This window comes from Periplaneta americana, chromosome 10 (genome assembly GCF_040183065.1).
Source record: "Periplaneta americana isolate PAMFEO1 chromosome 10, P.americana_PAMFEO1_priV1, whole genome shotgun sequence".
Lineage (NCBI taxonomy): Eukaryota > Metazoa > Arthropoda > Insecta > Blattodea > Blattidae > Periplaneta > Periplaneta americana.
In genome coordinates, this window is record NC_091126.1 from 20,549 (window position 1) to 37,700 (window position 17,152).

General features: G+C 34.3%; 1 protein-coding gene across 4 annotated transcripts in view; it reads left to right on the forward strand.

Moving 5' to 3' along the window:
• The first annotated feature begins 1,075 nt into the window (after positions 1–1,075).
• Zir (dedicator of cytokinesis) overlaps positions 1,076–17,152 on the forward strand; it is a 302,289-nt gene continuing 286,212 nt past the window's right edge. For all 4 annotated transcript variants that reach the window (XM_069836641.1, XM_069836643.1, XM_069836642.1 and 1 more), the window contains exons 1-4: positions 1,076–1,161; positions 7,900–7,996; positions 8,317–8,495; positions 15,958–16,174. In XM_069836641.1, the coding sequence (XP_069692742.1) occupies positions 1,121–1,161; positions 7,900–7,996; positions 8,317–8,495; positions 15,958–16,174 (534 nt within the window). In that variant the 5' untranslated portion in view covers positions 1,076–1,120. The remainder of the gene's footprint in view (positions 1,162–7,899; positions 7,997–8,316; positions 8,496–15,957; positions 16,175–17,152) is intronic.

The following is a 17,152-nucleotide window of genomic DNA, read 5'->3' on the forward strand; positions in this document are numbered from 1 at the left end:
AAAACACGTCCTTTCACTAGCAGTGTCTATCGAAGAGTGGCAAAAAAAACTGTTTAAGTTGTCAATAAATTAGTTCAGTTTTTTCGCAATAGGGTACAGCATTTAATTTAGAAGGGCGCTAAATTACTGTTCAAAGTCACCTCGCCGTTCAAAGTCACCCCGCTTTACGGTAATAATAATAAACAATAGTGATCATAATAACATAATAGTGATGATGGTAATAATAATAATAATAATAATAATAATAATAATAATAATAATAATAGTAATAATAATAATAATAATAATATTATTATTATTATTATTATTATTATTACAGTTCGCACTTACTGGAGGTTATGAACCTTTCGCTGTACCTCCTTCAGCAAATAAATAAGCAAGAATAAAACCCACAAATTAACAACTAAAACAATGGACCTTGCTAAAATTACGGCCAAATTACAATAAATTAACAAAACTAAAAGCCAAATTCAGATGTCTCAACAGTCTCAGCTAATTTTGACAATGCCTGATTTCTCAAGGTCCTTATTCTTGTAATTATTGTTAAACATATTCCACAAACATCTTTCCAATTCATATGCTTCAATCAATCTTCGTCTCTTCGACACTCCATTGTTTTTGGCCGTCATTTGCACTGCTTCTCTCGCGAGAGTTTATCAAAAAGTTCAACAGAGTTGAATAATTTAGAGTAGCTATAATGAGAGTAGAGAGCATATGCGAGTTCTCTGTCCAGGGTGTCAAAACTGACGGAATTTCAACGTCACGGATGGGAAAAGAATGGCTTTGACGGGTGACGGACTTTATGGCGGAAATTACGATTTACATCGTCTTTTGACTTTTTTACATACTGTAATTTTTAATTGCTTAATTTTTGGGGGAACGCAGACCAACCCAACACATCAACTGCAGAAATAGAGCAGGTGATGTGGATGAATTATTATTTCAATCAAGATTGGTAAGTTAGTTGTGTTGAATTTTGCTTTTTATTTGTATAAAGGTATGAGCGGGTATTTTTTTTTATTTTGACGGATTTTCAGGTGTCAGCCTGACGGGGATACAATTTATGTGTTGGCAACACTGGTAGTAGTAGTAGTAGTAGTAGTAGAAGAAGAGAGGGTAAATGGCGTCTGTGCAAAGGGCATTTGCTCAAAAGTTGTCAAAGTTAGTGAAATCAGATTATTTCAGAGTATGAATAATAATTTTTCAGGCTTGTATTTTTTCGTAATATGGATGTTATATATGAAATATTAGATCTTATTGGAGCATGGATGAGTGAGGTTAACTCTATTAAATGTAACCTAAGTTAGCCACTTAGGTAGCGTACTATAAATCAGTGAATGGAAGAAAAGTGTTTCCGTAAAAGACGAATGTTTGTCTTGGACAAATATACAATACAAATGGAGTTCAAATAAAACTTCGGAATCCTTCCCTCACTACACACCAGAGAGAAAACGTACTTAAATAATTTTCATATTTCTCGGCCTCGTCACTTTAACTAACCCACTAACATTCTCACATACCACGGCTTAAATGGAGTTAAAATTAATACTTTGGTATCCTCCCCACACTACACACCGGAGAGAAAACGTACTTTTTCGCAATCCTCGGCCTCAAGACTTTACATTCTCACATACCACGGCTTAATGGGGAAAATTTCATTATGCTGAGGGGAGCTTACGAGAAAGCCCTGCGAGGTGTATTTTAATTAGGTGCGGTGAGGTATTGACGAATGGGGCACCGCATCGGGATAAATTTCAGAGCACGGGTTCCTTCCTTTCTCTCTTCAAAATTCCAATCTTGTGCACACAAAATAAATTATTGGCACTGAAAGGTGCCTTTTCGTAAGCATTATGCGCATTCGAAAAACGCAGACAAATCTGCTGTTTTTAGTATTTTAAGATATATTTGTCAGTGAGTTGAGTTGGGAAAGCTACGATTTCCTTTGAATCAATAACTGCAAGATGGCTATAATTATTTACTGCTTTCGGGAAGATTGCCTTATTTGTTTAGGGCCTAAATCAGTTTAGAACTTGATGCGATTAAAACTGTCTTTGGTCTTTCTAACCTATAATATTCGCTACCGTGGCAGTGTTAATTCCGGATATGATTTGATTGATACTTCATCACTATATTATAAGCTGCATTACTCGCTCACTAAAACTTACAAACTGGCTCTGTAGCTTACTGCACTACAATATATATACAATTTAATAGCTTGCATATACTAGAGTAGCCTATATTAGTAGACACTTTAAGCCTATTTTAAAAAACGTTTGTGGGTAGTAAATCTAGCAGGTAGAGCATTACAGTCCCTGATACTAGGAATCCATTTAATATTTGAACTCATCGGCCATTATTGCAAGGAAAGAGCAGTTATATTTCAAGATATGCGTTGTGTGTTTTTATTATAAATCATAAGAAGCTGCTGCTAAGCACGACCATTGTTGTATAGGCCCATGTTATTTGAAAATAGTGATAAAATAATGTTATTTCAGTGGTATCTCAAAGTGAACGTTCATAGACAGTGCAAATTATAACTACGTTGTGAAACATAATAGTCGCACATAATTTCACAGTAATTGGAATAAAAATACCAGAGTTCTTTCCATTTAAATTGTATCTTTCTTTATATTATGGGCTGAACAAAAAGATTTTGTACAGGTAGATTTTATACTTAGCACTGTCTATAGCAGTGGTCGTCAGCATTCGTTGAAATGGGTAAAGGGTATTTGGTGCAACATCATATGCCCCATCGTGCAGCAGGCAGAGAGGTAGAGAGCATACCTGCCACAAGCTACGGGTGCACCATAGTGCAGTCTCTTATCTGCAGTTAAGAGATGCTAGCCTGAGGGTGCTCTGTGCTGACGACCGCTGGTCTATAGAGAAAGTAAAATTCTAACATGTCCAATAAAAAACAGTTTATTTGGAAAGAAAATTTCTCTCAGTATGAGATATTTTTACAAATGAGCATGTGAAGCCTACATTACTATATACAACTCGAAGAATACTATCTCTTATTACACTTGCACTTTACAGGAATGAACTTCATACAACATTGCCAAATATCCCAAACAAAATTCGACATTCGACTTGCCTTGAGTCATTTCTGCAGCCCACTAATGAAAGAATTAATTCAAATTCTAAACTCAGTCCAATGTTGAAGACTGTGATATACTGTGACTATGGTGACTAATTCCATGAATATTAGGAAGAGGAAATTAGAGTTTTCTTTTTACTAATACTTGTCGACCTGGTTGGCGAGTTGGTATAGCGCTGGCCTTCTATGCCCAAGGTTGCGGGTTCGATCCGGGCCAGGTCGATGACATATAAGTGTGTTTAAATGCGGCAGGCTCATCTCGGTAGATTTACTAGCATGTAAAAGAACTCCTGCGGGACAAAATTCCGGCACATCCGGCGACGCTGATATAACCTCTGCAGTTGCGAGCGTCGTTAAATAAACCATAACATTTACTAATACTTCAGTGCCTTTTTCTCATTCTGTAGATGTTGATTATTGTATTTAAATGTATGACATTGGATACTAGTACCCTATATGTCAAAGTGACAAATTGAGATAGTGTTGTCGTTTTAGTAGTCCTTACACAACTTACACTTTCATTTTGTTGTATAAGAAGTGATGACTGCCCTGTGAAAACATAACAGCCATTCCATCGTTACAGATGTGATATTCAGAGATAAAATTTTAACTTCTGAAAGTGTATAATACAATGATAGGTATCAAAGTGAAATTGATATTTTATTAATTAAACATGCGTAAGCTGTGCTATTAGTTCAGTTATTACACTAGAAAGTTGTACTATTTTATGGTTATTAAGTGTATTATTTCACTTTTAAAGGTTGTTACAGATGGAAAATTATTTTGGATATCACAATATTGGTGTATTTAGTGTTGAGGTTTTTGTGTGAACTCTGAAGGAATTTTTATTTGTCCTTTCAGTATATTAAATTTCAACTTCTTTTTATATACCTATGTAAAGAAGTGTTAACATTTTTTTTTCTTAGACAGCAAAAATAAATGTTTAATGTTTGAGTGGCATGTTGTGGACGGGACATTATAGATGGAACAAAAGGTACAACAGGAATAACTCCATATAATTTAACACAATTTAAAATTTCCTTTATTAATGTATAAATGTTTATGAAATAGAACTATTTTGGTAACAATATTTAGAGCTAAGAATTAACACTATAAAATTTGCTATCGAAGTTATTTACACTGAAAACTATTAGTCTAAAGTTCACGAATTTTCTTTGACAATTTATTGAAAATCCCATCTGCGACTTGCTTTAAGTCAGGTTCTTGTAGTAACCCTATCATTTCTGAAAACTTGACCACAAATTTTGTTGTTTCCATTTTGAAAATAATATCTTTGAAATTAATGCTCTCTTATTCGACACTCCTTGACTATCACATATTTATGTTTTGTCTACTTTTTGCTCTGACCTGCATGCTTCATAAATAGATATTGCACTCCCTTAATGTTATCTTTTGAAATCTTCTGCATCTCAGTTTCGTCACCTTCAGTACATAGGTCTGCATCACTGTAAGCCACTTTGGATCCTGTCTGAATATCTTCAAAATTACTATCACTTTCTCAATTCACTGTTGTCCCCTTTGTGCCAAACTTGGTGTAAAATGTGGAAATGGAGCTCTGATATAGTTCTCCCAGTTACAATGAGAAGAAACTCGGAAGTAATGGCTGACATTTGGTATGGTGCTGACGTTTTTCCATCATTCTTGTATGAAACCTCTGTATTTGTTTATCTCTGCACTGCCCCTTGATAACATCAGTACATGTCTTGTAATGAGACAGGTACGCACCTTGTTTTAACTTTGGGATAGATGGAAAGGGAGCAGTAGATGGTGTAGTGGAGACGTAAGGCTATAGTTTGGTGGACAGACAAATAAACATTTTATGAAAACATGTGGGTCTACATATTAAAAATTATAATTGTTCTGAAGGTGTACATTAATATGTTAGGGTTAATATTTTAATATTCAATACACATTTTATAGTTAGGATCAAGCATAACTAACCTTTGTAGTTATGTTAAGATTAGATTGATCTAATTGAACATTCAAAATAATTTTTTAATGTTCACTATAATACATGTAAAGGAAATTTTATTACCTTTTTGTTACAGATGGGACAATCTGGTGTAGGTCTAATTCACTTGTCATTCATATAAAAATTTTTACTTTGCAGACCACAAAAATTATGCTGTTGAGTAACAAATTAATAGTGTGTTTTCCACATTAATCAGTTACTTAAACGAAACACTATTGTTTGTTATTTCTACAGCCCACAAACTTAACCTTTCTGCACTTCAAGTATTGACAGATTACATATGCTACCAAATTCAAATAAGCACAAAAATGTAAAATATATCGTGTATATATATAAATTTTCCAAACTTTTCTTACTGACCAACACTTTTAATATAATAGGAATAAACACAGAAAATAAGTATATTTTGAAGATTTTTGTTTTAAGATATTTGTCCACTTTGGCATGGAATGGCTGATAACTTTTGAGCCTAGATATATAAATTATTCGAAACTAAAAGTTGACTATCTTGTATCATTCTACAGTCAGCACAATGTAATGTAAAGTACCAACTTCAACATTTTTCACCCATTACTTGATCACTTTAATTTAGTGATTTTCTTCGTGTTGGGTTCACTTTGAACACACTCGTTGAGGTGCATCTACATGGTTCAACTTTTCTTTTAACTTTACACATTCAAGTAATGCATGCAAGAGTGAATGAAACACATTCAATTGTGGATGCCTTTTTCCACTAAAATGAGAATGTATGCAGCAATTGAAAACTACTCATTGCCGGTGGGTATTTGTGCTTTATTTTGTTCAACATTAGCGTGTAGCGAGCAGCTGATTGTTTCAGGTGGCCGTAAATAAACTGAAAATTAGAAGTGATCTTTGGTAGCTTACCATATCGACGGCCCAGTTCAAAAGGAAAACAATTTAAAATTTAAAGTTTTGAGAAACATGGATTTTAAAGCTTCATGTTGCTATGAAAAATCAAAGGATCTTTGATATTATGTTAATGATATTTTATATACTCTGTCAGTTTCAAATTAGAGTGTGTTAATTGAATTTTTCACAGTAACGTCACAGTCTAGTACATACAGTCACGAAGCTTGAGGTGATTTTTTGCATTTCTCGCAATACAGTGTTCCAAGCAGCTAGCAACTGAGAGTACTAGGAAAAATAGATTGTGCAATAATAGCGATCCTAATGGCTAGCAACTAAAATTCAACTGTTATTGGATGCATATTCCCTATGTATTGAGCTTCGTGACTGTATGTACTAGACTGGTAATATGAAGCTTTAAAATTCAGGTTTCTCAAAACTTTAAATTTTGAGTTGTTTTCCTTTTGAACTAGACCATCGGTACTGTATATTGTTTGAGAACTTGTTGCTCTTTAGGGTATTTAGGGTAATTTAGTGTGTTAAGTGACTTTTGAAAACATGCTCCCCAATTGCTGAAGCTCTTACACTAATGTGGTTAGCGTAAAGCATCCAACTTGGATCTTCATACATTTCTTTAAAAAGGTTTTATGCTTCCAGGTAGCAATTAGTCTCGTATTCTAACAGCCCAAGTGGGATTGTGTTCATTAAGAGACATAGCTAATGATATAGTTTTCAAAACAGCTTTGAACAAAAGAGCATTCTACTCATTGCTGCGTCATTGCAAAACTACCACAATTCGAAAATACTCCAAAAAATAAATGATTCGTGATTTTTCTACAAATATACAATTTTCATGCCTATTCCGTGAATCTAATTGAAAATGTGCTTTGTATGTAGGCCTCATGTCAGAATATTTAGCTTTTTTAACATGTAAGAAATAGCATGCATGGTATACTAATAGGCCTAAAATATACACTAGGGCAACCATGTGATAAGTTGTAATATGTAAAGTCACTTTTTTTTTCTCTTCATTAAAGTGGATTTCACTTAAAAAAAAACAGATCAAAAGAAATAATAAATGCTCAAAATGTCTTAGAAGAATTTTCTTGGTTGTTTCTCAGTATCTTAAGTAGTAGCAGTGGTTTGCTGTTATATGTGGATATTCATTCATAATTTTCTGTCCAAGGACAGGTCCTGCACTGCAAACCCAGCTTTCTACAATCTTCATTCTATTTGCCTTCCTCTTCGTTTCTGCATACAATCCATTAAGCTTAATGTTGCCTGTCATCTGATATGTTCTTCTAGCCTCTATCTTTTCTCCCGTCCACCTTTCCTTCCAGTGCATCCTTCAGTAATCAGTTTCTTCTTAGCCAGTTACCTGTCGTAACCAATTTCTTTTTCTCTTCCTGATGAGTTTCAGCATTAGTCTTTCTTCACCCACTCTTTCTAGCACAGCTTCATTACTTATTCTGTTTGTCCATTTCAGACGCTTCATTCTTCTCCATATCCACATTTTAAATGATTAGAGTTGTTAGTCATTTCTGTTTACTTCGTCGTAATGTCTATGTTTCTGTTTTATACAGTGTCATTCCACACAAAGCATTTCAATAATGTCTTCCTTAATTCTTTTTCTGAAGGTCTACAGAAAATGCTCCTTTTCCTATTGAAAGTTTCTTTCTGATTGCTATGCTTTTGACTTTTTAATGTTACTGTGTATAGTACACCTAAGTATTTAAAGCTGTCATCTTGTTCCACAGCCTCATTTCGAATGTGCACGTTTACCTCTGTTACTTTTTCTTCTGATAACAGTAGTCTTCGTCTTGTTTACATTTATCTTCATCGCAATAGTGTTCACAGCTATCATTTAGCTCCAGTAGCATGTCTTTTAGTAGGTAAAAATTGTATAAATGGATAGTAAGTTAATAAACCATTTCTTTTTCAGGCAGCATGCTGCAGATGTTCGGAAGCAAATTGCATCGTCGTCATATTCGAGAGATATTACAAAGAGTGGCAGTAGTATATCTGGATTTTCCTCTTTGGTAAGCAGAAGAAAATATTTGACAATATTGGAGGAATAATATATGAAATACACATATTGCTTAAATGTCATCAATGTCAAAATTTATTTGTATGAAATACTGCATTTTGTTGGTGCGAGAATTTGGGTTATTTGCGCCCTGTAATAGAGATAGAAACATCTATTGTTTCGAAGTTCCATCATTAGGACTGGATAGTAACTGTTGATAAAGGATCCAACATTTAGGTCTCCTGATGATGGAGCTGGTGTGTGAAATCTAAAAATCTCGAATCTTTGTGAACACCATCAAAGTCTCAAATTGTGCTCTGTTTTGTTGTTTAGGTGTCACTTTGTGATACTGTAGATCCATTGGATTATGAAGACTTCATTCAGCAACATCAACTGTTATTGGATCGAGATCCACTACACCACGTATTGGATTTTCCAGTCAATGATATTAAAGTTACCGTAATACCTCGAAAAATACGAACACAATCACCTATAGTTCCTCAAGAATCTTCGTAAGTAAATTTTCCAATTTCAGGGTTGTTAATTCTCTATCATATATTAGGCTACTAGAAATTTTGAAGTTTTTATATCTTCTTTGAGCTGACTTTACATCAAGGTAACCTAGTGAGAAAAGGCAAAGGAAGAAACATATGTAAGACACGTTATATGGGTTACCTTTTATTATATTTCAAATAATTTTATTATTGCATGCTGATAAGGGTTTTTTCATGTCTCAAAGGCAACGAGAAATTATATGTAGCTTGTCAGCTGATTTTGATTAGAGATGGGTAAATTCCTGGGAACTTCGTCATAGAGAATATTCCCAGGGAGAAAAATGTCCAGTCACCAAAATGGAGAAGATTGTTACATTAAGTGTATTATTGAAATCATGCTAAAAATTCTTGTTAACTATAGACATTTATCATATATAAAACACTGGAAACCATTAAATATGGACACAAAGGTCTTATCTTTCTTTAATAATTTTATTATTAATTATTTCACAACTCTACAAAAAGTGTCCTTTTATTTGTTTGATCAGCAATTTAATTACTATTTCTGATTGGAGTTAAATTACACAGAGTAATACATAACAACACAGAGGTCAGAATATCATCTCCTCGTCAACAATAATAAACATGTTCAATATGTGTACAAATTATCAAATGATATCAAATTGTTAGAAGATAATTCACATTACAGAAGTAAATCTAGAAATCGTTTTGGTCGGAGACTGAGAACTAGATTCTTTTACCAAGATCCTAATATTGGGCACCAATAACTTCATGAATATTGTGTCACTAAGCAGGCTTATTATACTCGTGCAACTGATTACTTCTAATAAACCAAGTGATGTTGACAGCGAAAAAACTCCTCTAATAATAATAATAATAATAATAATAATAATAATACTTACTTACAAATGGCTTTTAAGGAACCTGCAGTTTCATTGCTGCCTTCACATAAGCCCACCATCGGTCCCTATCCTCTGCAAGATTAATCCAGTCTCTATCATATCCCACCTCCCTCAAATCCATTTTAATATTATCCTCCCATCTACTTCTCGGCCTCCCCAAAGGTCTTTTTCCCTCCGGTCTCCCAACTAACACTCCAGATACATTTCTGGATTCACCCAGCTAAAATTCTCGTGAGGTCATCTCCAATTATGTCTGAATAATATGAATAAAATTAATGCGGGATAAAGTCATTTGCTGGAGTCTTCGAGCATTTTCTCTGCTGTGTGGCTTGATAAACTTCGTTCTGAATCACAGGTTGCAAGTTGAACATGAAATTGGGGAAGGTGATATTACTCTTGGAATGATTCTGTATAATAGTCTTGTATTAATTTACTCACACTATAATACCTGCTGGCTCTTCATAAGGTGGAAGAAATTAATTTTTTTTCTGCTGCATTCAACTCCATACTGCAACATTCTCTATGCTATGTCTCTCTATATTCAGCATTTTTGTTTTAAGTGAACTTGTATTTTGTCGAATCTCTCATGATGCTTCATTTTCATTTTGTAATATAAAAACATCTAAAATAGAAATGCATTTTCTTCTCGTCATCTTGCCAATGCAGATAAGAATGTTTTCTAAATAGAGTTTTAATTCTTGGTTTTAATAGTAACTCCCACCAGTTTGCCGAACTACAATATTTACATTTCTGTATCTGCCACCTCTCCATAGGTTACGAAATTCTTGTATTACAATATTGTATAACAGTCCAGCATTCAATTTCCAAAGGATTTACCTTTATTCATAAGATATATATTGGATATGTTGATGTGTAGAGCCACAGCTGCACTGTTGAAGAAGGCTACTGGAAGCACCTCAACCTTAGTAATATTATTTTTTAAGTGTCTGTCTAATCTTGATGCCGTTGTACTAGAAAAAAAGTACTTTGAACTGATTATGTACAGTTTATTTTCCTATAAATAACATTAGTTCAATGCAAGAGATGTTCACCTGTATATACACTGCTCTGCAACTATAACACGTGCATGGCACAGTGACTGTGTAATGTCTTGTTGGGTAAGTCAGTTAATTTGTTGTGAACTTCTTCGAGTTCCATCCTGACATTTTGCACACATACTGAAAATTAAATGGCGAATGCAACTGTGTTTTTTCATATTGTTTTACAATAGCGAAATTCCTTACATTAAAATTTTTAAACTATAATTATAGTTTACAAACAAATTGCTACATTTTATCTATTACAACGCCATACCTATGTGTCGAAAGCATGTTTAATTAGGTTTAAAATGAGCCTAAAACAGTGCTCCTACAACAGTTTATTAGAATATGAGTTATTAAAGTTAATATGAAACAATGTGCAGACTTTTATGGAAATTTATGTACTTTGTAATATTAAATGAAAGGTGTTTCAGGACAATGAAAGCAACTGTGTGTATTTTTACTCATAGAATGTCCAAAAATACTTCCATAAAAATTGGTTATATGAAGGTCACTCTTTAAACTGTCTGAATTGACGTGAAATGACTCATATATGCCTCATAGTTTGGTGTTAGTAACGTAACTGGTATGTGTTTATCCATTGACATTTTCACAAACCTAATTCTGGTGTGTACTTGAAATCCAGTGACCATCTTTAATTTTCAATGCTTTGTATTTTACCTTAGTTTGTCAGTACATTTTAATCCTTTCCTTATGTATTTCCAGAAGTACATTTAATACTCTCATTGTTCTGCTGGACTAACTCTAACTCTTGTACAGTTCATTAGTTCAAAGTTAGGTTTGCCACTATGTTGTAAATATTGTTCATAAAGAGTGGTACACTTAAATTTCATATATACTGCATACTGTTTTGCGACCAATTGCAAAGTTTGTATGTAACTTTCACTACCTTAAGCTTCTCATCTAACCGCAATCAGAAGAATAACACACAATCTAACATCAACAAAACCGGGCATAAATCTAAACACTTGCTTACATAATCAGAAGAATAACAAGCAGTGTAAGGTCAACACAACTACTTCTAAATCTAACAGTTCACTAAAACAATCGGAAGAATAACACACAATCTAACATCAACAAAACCGGCATTAAATCTAAACACTTGACTAACATAATCAGAAGAATAACAAGCAGTGTAAGGTCAACACAACCACTTCTAAATCTAACAGTTCACTAACACAATCGGAAGAATAACACACAATCTAACCTCAACACAATCACTCCTACAGAGAGCCTGAACTGGGTTGCCGAGTGTGAGGAGACAGTTTGCCATGTGTTACATGGTCTACCAGGTGCGTCCAACATCTAGAGAAGACATGAAACAAAGAATTAGAGAAGCCAGTGGATCTCTCAGCTGTGCTGAAGTGCAATCACAGAAGTTAGGAGGTGATCAGAACATTGCTTAGCACAGGGTGGCGTACATTTTGAACACTTACTATGAAGAGTGTACATACGTAAACAACATACAGTATTTCTCAAAAGATACCATTTTTGTTACTTTGTGACTAAACAATGAAAGTTAGAAAAAAATGTTTCAGTAAAAGTTGTTTCTCTTCAAAAGTAGTTTTCAATGACGCATGTTCTCATTTGAAATTTCGAAATTGACCACAGGTACCCCTACTTCCGGTTTGTTACGGGAAATGGTACTACCACCAATCGATTCTTTACATAGGTTTTGGTTATCAAAATTTTTTTATGAATAACCAATATATAGTTTTCGAGAAAAAAGGCTGATACTGGTGGTCTGAAACACTCGGTATATATATATACTTACTTACTGGCTTTTAAAGAACCCGGAGGTTCATTGCCACCCTCACATAAGCCCGCCATTGGTCCCTATCATGAGCAAGATTAATCCAGTCTCTATCATCATATCCCACCTCCCTCAAATCCATTTTAATATTATCTTCCCATCTACCTCTTGGCCTCCCAAAAGTCTTTTTCCCTCTGGCCTCCCAACTAACACTCTGTATGCATTTCTGGATTCGCCCATATGTGCTACATGCCCTGCCCATCTCAAACATATGGATTTAATGTTCCTAATTATGTCAGGTGAAGAATACAATGCATGCAGTTCTGTTTTGTGTAACTTTCTCCATTCTCCTGTAACTTCATCTCTCTTAACCCCAAATATTTTCCTAAGCACCTTATTCTCAAACACCCTTAACCTATGTTCCTCTCTCAAAGTGAGAGTCCAAGTTTCACAACCATAAAGCAAAACCGATAATATAACTGTTTTATAAATTCTAACTTTCACATTTTTTGACAGCAAACTGGATGATAAAAGCTCCGGTATATATATATATATATATATATATATATATATATATATATATATATATATATATATATATATAAGGTTGCCCCTTCATATGCCATGAAGATACTGGATAAGCATGGAGGTAGAGCCCCATGCTTTCTTGATCTTGGCACTAGAATGAGGTGGTGTGGTTGGCACCATGCTCCGACTACCTTTTACCCCCCGGGAAAGATACAGTACTCAATTCGATAGGAGTCTAAGTGAACCTCAAGGCCTTTCTGGAAGTTTGGCAATGAGAAAATCCTGTCACCATCTGGGATCGAACCCCAGATCTTCCAGTCTGTATCCAACTGAACTACGCTGCATATATCAACGGCTCAGTTTAATAGTGCTTCAGTCAAAAAATCAACTTTTCCAGGAGAAGCATTTTAAAGTTTTAATCCTTTATAATTGTACTTTCCTATAACTTTACATGTGTTGTACAAAATTATATCAAGAACAATTTTAAAAAATCAATACAAATAGTTATAATTTTAACAGGTTTTCAGAGTTATCATAGTATTGAATTATACAAATAATTACAATTGTAATTGATTTTGAGTGTTATCGTAGTATTCAATTAACAATCCACAATAATATTTCGCTCATAACTAAACAAAAATTATCGTAACTGCGTGAGTAGAAATAAAATGGCATATCTCACTCTGAAATAACTTAGTTGGATTTCCTGTCATCTACCACCTTTTTTGTAACTTTTTTTTTATGATTTAGAGTGTTATGTGCCTTTTTTATACTGAGCCACTCAAATAATTGTATTTATTTAATTTGTTTACAAATGTTTTAATTTAGTACATTTAGTCATCTTCAAATTCTGTTCAGTCTTTTCCTCTTTCCATTCTTTCTCCTGGAAGGCTTTGTTGTGACTTAGGAATAACATACTTTTCGCATAGGGATATGGAATTTTTAATATTTGCCATGTAAATTTTTTATTGCTCTTTGGAAGCAGGTTCCAGCATTCGCACATCATTCCTACCCCTCATTTTATGCCTTACATGGAATTTCTCGAATTCATCTTCCTTGTAAGACGTTTTATACATGACTGTGTATGGTAATTATTTTGTCACTTTTATGATTTTCATCTCTTCCAAGTTGACCTTGTCACTCTTTCCATCAACATTGAAATTTTTTGTCATTGTTCTGTTTGCTCTCCTTTAGGTTGAAAAAATCATCAGAGGTCATTTTTTTCACTACATAGGGATCACTGGTTTTATTGGTTAATCGAATGATAGAAGTCCAGTCTGAAGGTATTGTAATTGGACCACTTTTGAGCATCCTTTTCTTGACATGCAACTGTCACCCTCAATTTGTGTTTGCCCAGCTATCAGGCACTTGCGAGTGACAGAATCTACTATTTTGAGTGTAAATACAGTGATGTTATAAATTTATTTTTATAATACCCTAAGCAGTTAACACTGTAAAATTCTACACCTCGTGTTTCACAGTGTTCCTTAAGACAATTGAATACAAAATTCCGTATCCAACTTCATGTCAGGTGTAGCAGTAATCTTTTCTGCCACCTGTACTGAATATTGCCAAACGTCGTTTATAATACACATGGTGTTGGAAGAACAGCTTGAAGATCGTAGCAACTAATAGTCGGAACATTTTTAGTAGCTAACTCAACATCTCTTCTTTTTTCTTCTTTACTTAATTGTTTCCCTGTGTTATGAAGCTCTTACTTACGAAGTATATCTTGATTTACTTCTATATTTTTACTTTATTCACAAAGAAGGCACTGGTCCTTTTTTGGTGAGAAAAATGAGATATTGAATTCTGTTTGGAATACAGTATCATACAAATGAGGTTTTGCACACAGATTTCCATTTTCAGTACATATTTCCTTATGAAGGCGGTACATCATACTTAAATTTAAAATTCCGTCTAAATATTCCCTACGTGTTTTAGTCCCACAAAAATGTGAAGGAATCCGTGGAAATGAGTTAATACATATGTTTACTAATGTCATTTTTAATGGACACATCCACTTTCTTATATACCCTCTGGAGAGGTTCTATTGTAGGTTGTTGCAATAACTGAGTTCCTTATATCTAAACAATAAGATTCACGAAAAAGGTTTTCATACTCTGATTCTTGTACCATCTACTTCAAAATAATCAGCAAAGTTGTGTCCCCGAGAAATTTCTGGTTTTGGAAATTTGTGTTTAAGAATTATTTGAGCCATGTCATTAGCTGTGAAGTCCCGTCTCTTGTTTTTCATCCCCCATAGCTCAGAATATCTTGTAAATGTTTTCTCGTTGCTCTGGTGTTATCTCTTCACTATATGTTACCCTACAATGTTTTAAGTTACAGCCTTATTTCAACCGCTGTTAAAAATACTTCCGATGTAACACTACGACATTTCAACATGTAGCACTATTGCATTGAAGACTGTGTAATTTTCGTTAAACGCACATTATGTAATACTATGACAACACAACTTGTAGCAGTATTGAATTGAAAAGTGCAATTTTCTTTAAATGCACTATCGTACCACATTATGTGCTCTGGTGTCAGCTGTATGACGAGCAGCACATGGTGCAATATTGATATGACAAGATCTCTGAAAACTTAATCCTTCCATGACAATAACTCAAAAACGACAATTTTTTAGTTATCGCACTATTGAACTGAGCCGTCAATATATTATATATCAATAAGTCAATAAGGGAAGGTGAGCCCTGTATTCAATTGATTGAACAAGCCAGGTCTTGATGGGATGGAACTTGTACGATTTTCTATATAAGGCTACCGTAATGCTGAAGTATAGAGAAGAAACAGTGGCATTTTTATATGTTCTTAGTGCTCACCAGTTCTGGAGAACTCTATGTAGCGAACGGGGAGATGATGGGAATTTTGTCATTTTTAATCTCCAGGCCTAAGCAGAATTCAAAGAAAAATTTTGTTAAAAACATAATTATTAACACGTTTCTCAGTTCCATGCAAAATAAACTATGTAAAGGTGTCAGAATGCTGGTTCTGGCACGTTTCGCCAGAAAAAAAGCAATGGTGCTAAGTATAATAATGTCTTTTTTAGTTCAGTTCAGTTTTAAGTTTTGTGGGAAAGCATAAATGAAACGTGAACTTAGAATACCTAACTTAACACGTTAGTTATAATTCGCAGGCTTCAAATTGGAGGAAAGCAGACTTTGACTTATCTTGTGTTTTATTTGTTTCAGAGATGAATTATCTGCACATGTTCGCGATTGTGTCCGGTTATATACTGCAGACTGGGTAGTTGTCAATTACCAGTATCGTCACTTATCTAGCAGTAGCTGGTTGCGTGACAGAGGTGTTGATAGACATAATCTCATTCAGGCTATACCACGTCAAGTCTTCGAAGTTGACCATGATCATCTTGTTTATGTTGGATGCATTGATGATGAAGGTTACAAGGTAAACGAATTTTAACATAAGCATTCTTTATGTACTTACATCAGTAGTGACTATTTAGTTATTCATATGTGTGCTTGCATATGAAAAGGGACCACTTGTCGTTGAACGGTTTGTGACATAATCACACAAGAAACTGACGAGGGGTGTACAGTTTTTAATTTTACATGTTTATGCTTTTGTTGTCCTTACATACACCTTCAGTTACTCACTGTGTAAATTTTATAGTCTGCAACAACAATAACGTGACTAAGAGATCAAACACTCGCACATATTTCAGTTTAAGGCACACATGATGGATAACAACTTATACTGACCAGCAAGAAAAATGAATCACTTCGCAAAAATCAAATCATCGTCAATAAAGCACCAATTTGAAGATAGTATTATTAAATTGAATAGGTTTTATGACAAAGGAGAGATATATTCATTTTGGAGATGAATATGATGTTAAGAGATCATGCCACCTCTTAGCATACTTTCTATCTCTAAGCATCGGGCTTGTGCTCTATGGTTTTACAACACGGACCAGTAATAAAATCTTTTACATTTTACAATAATGTGCAGTGGCCCCTATTGATGAAATATCAATGTGTGGCACATTTTCTATCATAAGTGAACATTTTTCTTCAGCTTCAGTTTTCAACTTGATAAGTTAAGATGCCTTTTATTCGAGAAAACATTATGGGAGCTGTCATATTGGTTGAGAGAGGATAAATCATTAGTTTTGCAGCTAATGTCATTGTGGAAGCATCTAATGTACACTACAGTGATTCTGTGAACTGCACAAACGACCAGAATCAGACTGTAGGATCCAGGCCAGAAATCGTTTCGAAACAGTGATGAACGTCACTGTGAGGGAGAGGAATGTTAGACAAAGACTCTGGGAAGCCAATTTGAGTTGCGATATCTCTGTAGCTCACCCCCAGCACCGTTCAGTGTGATTACATTTCACGCGTCAACACCAGAATTTGACTGTGG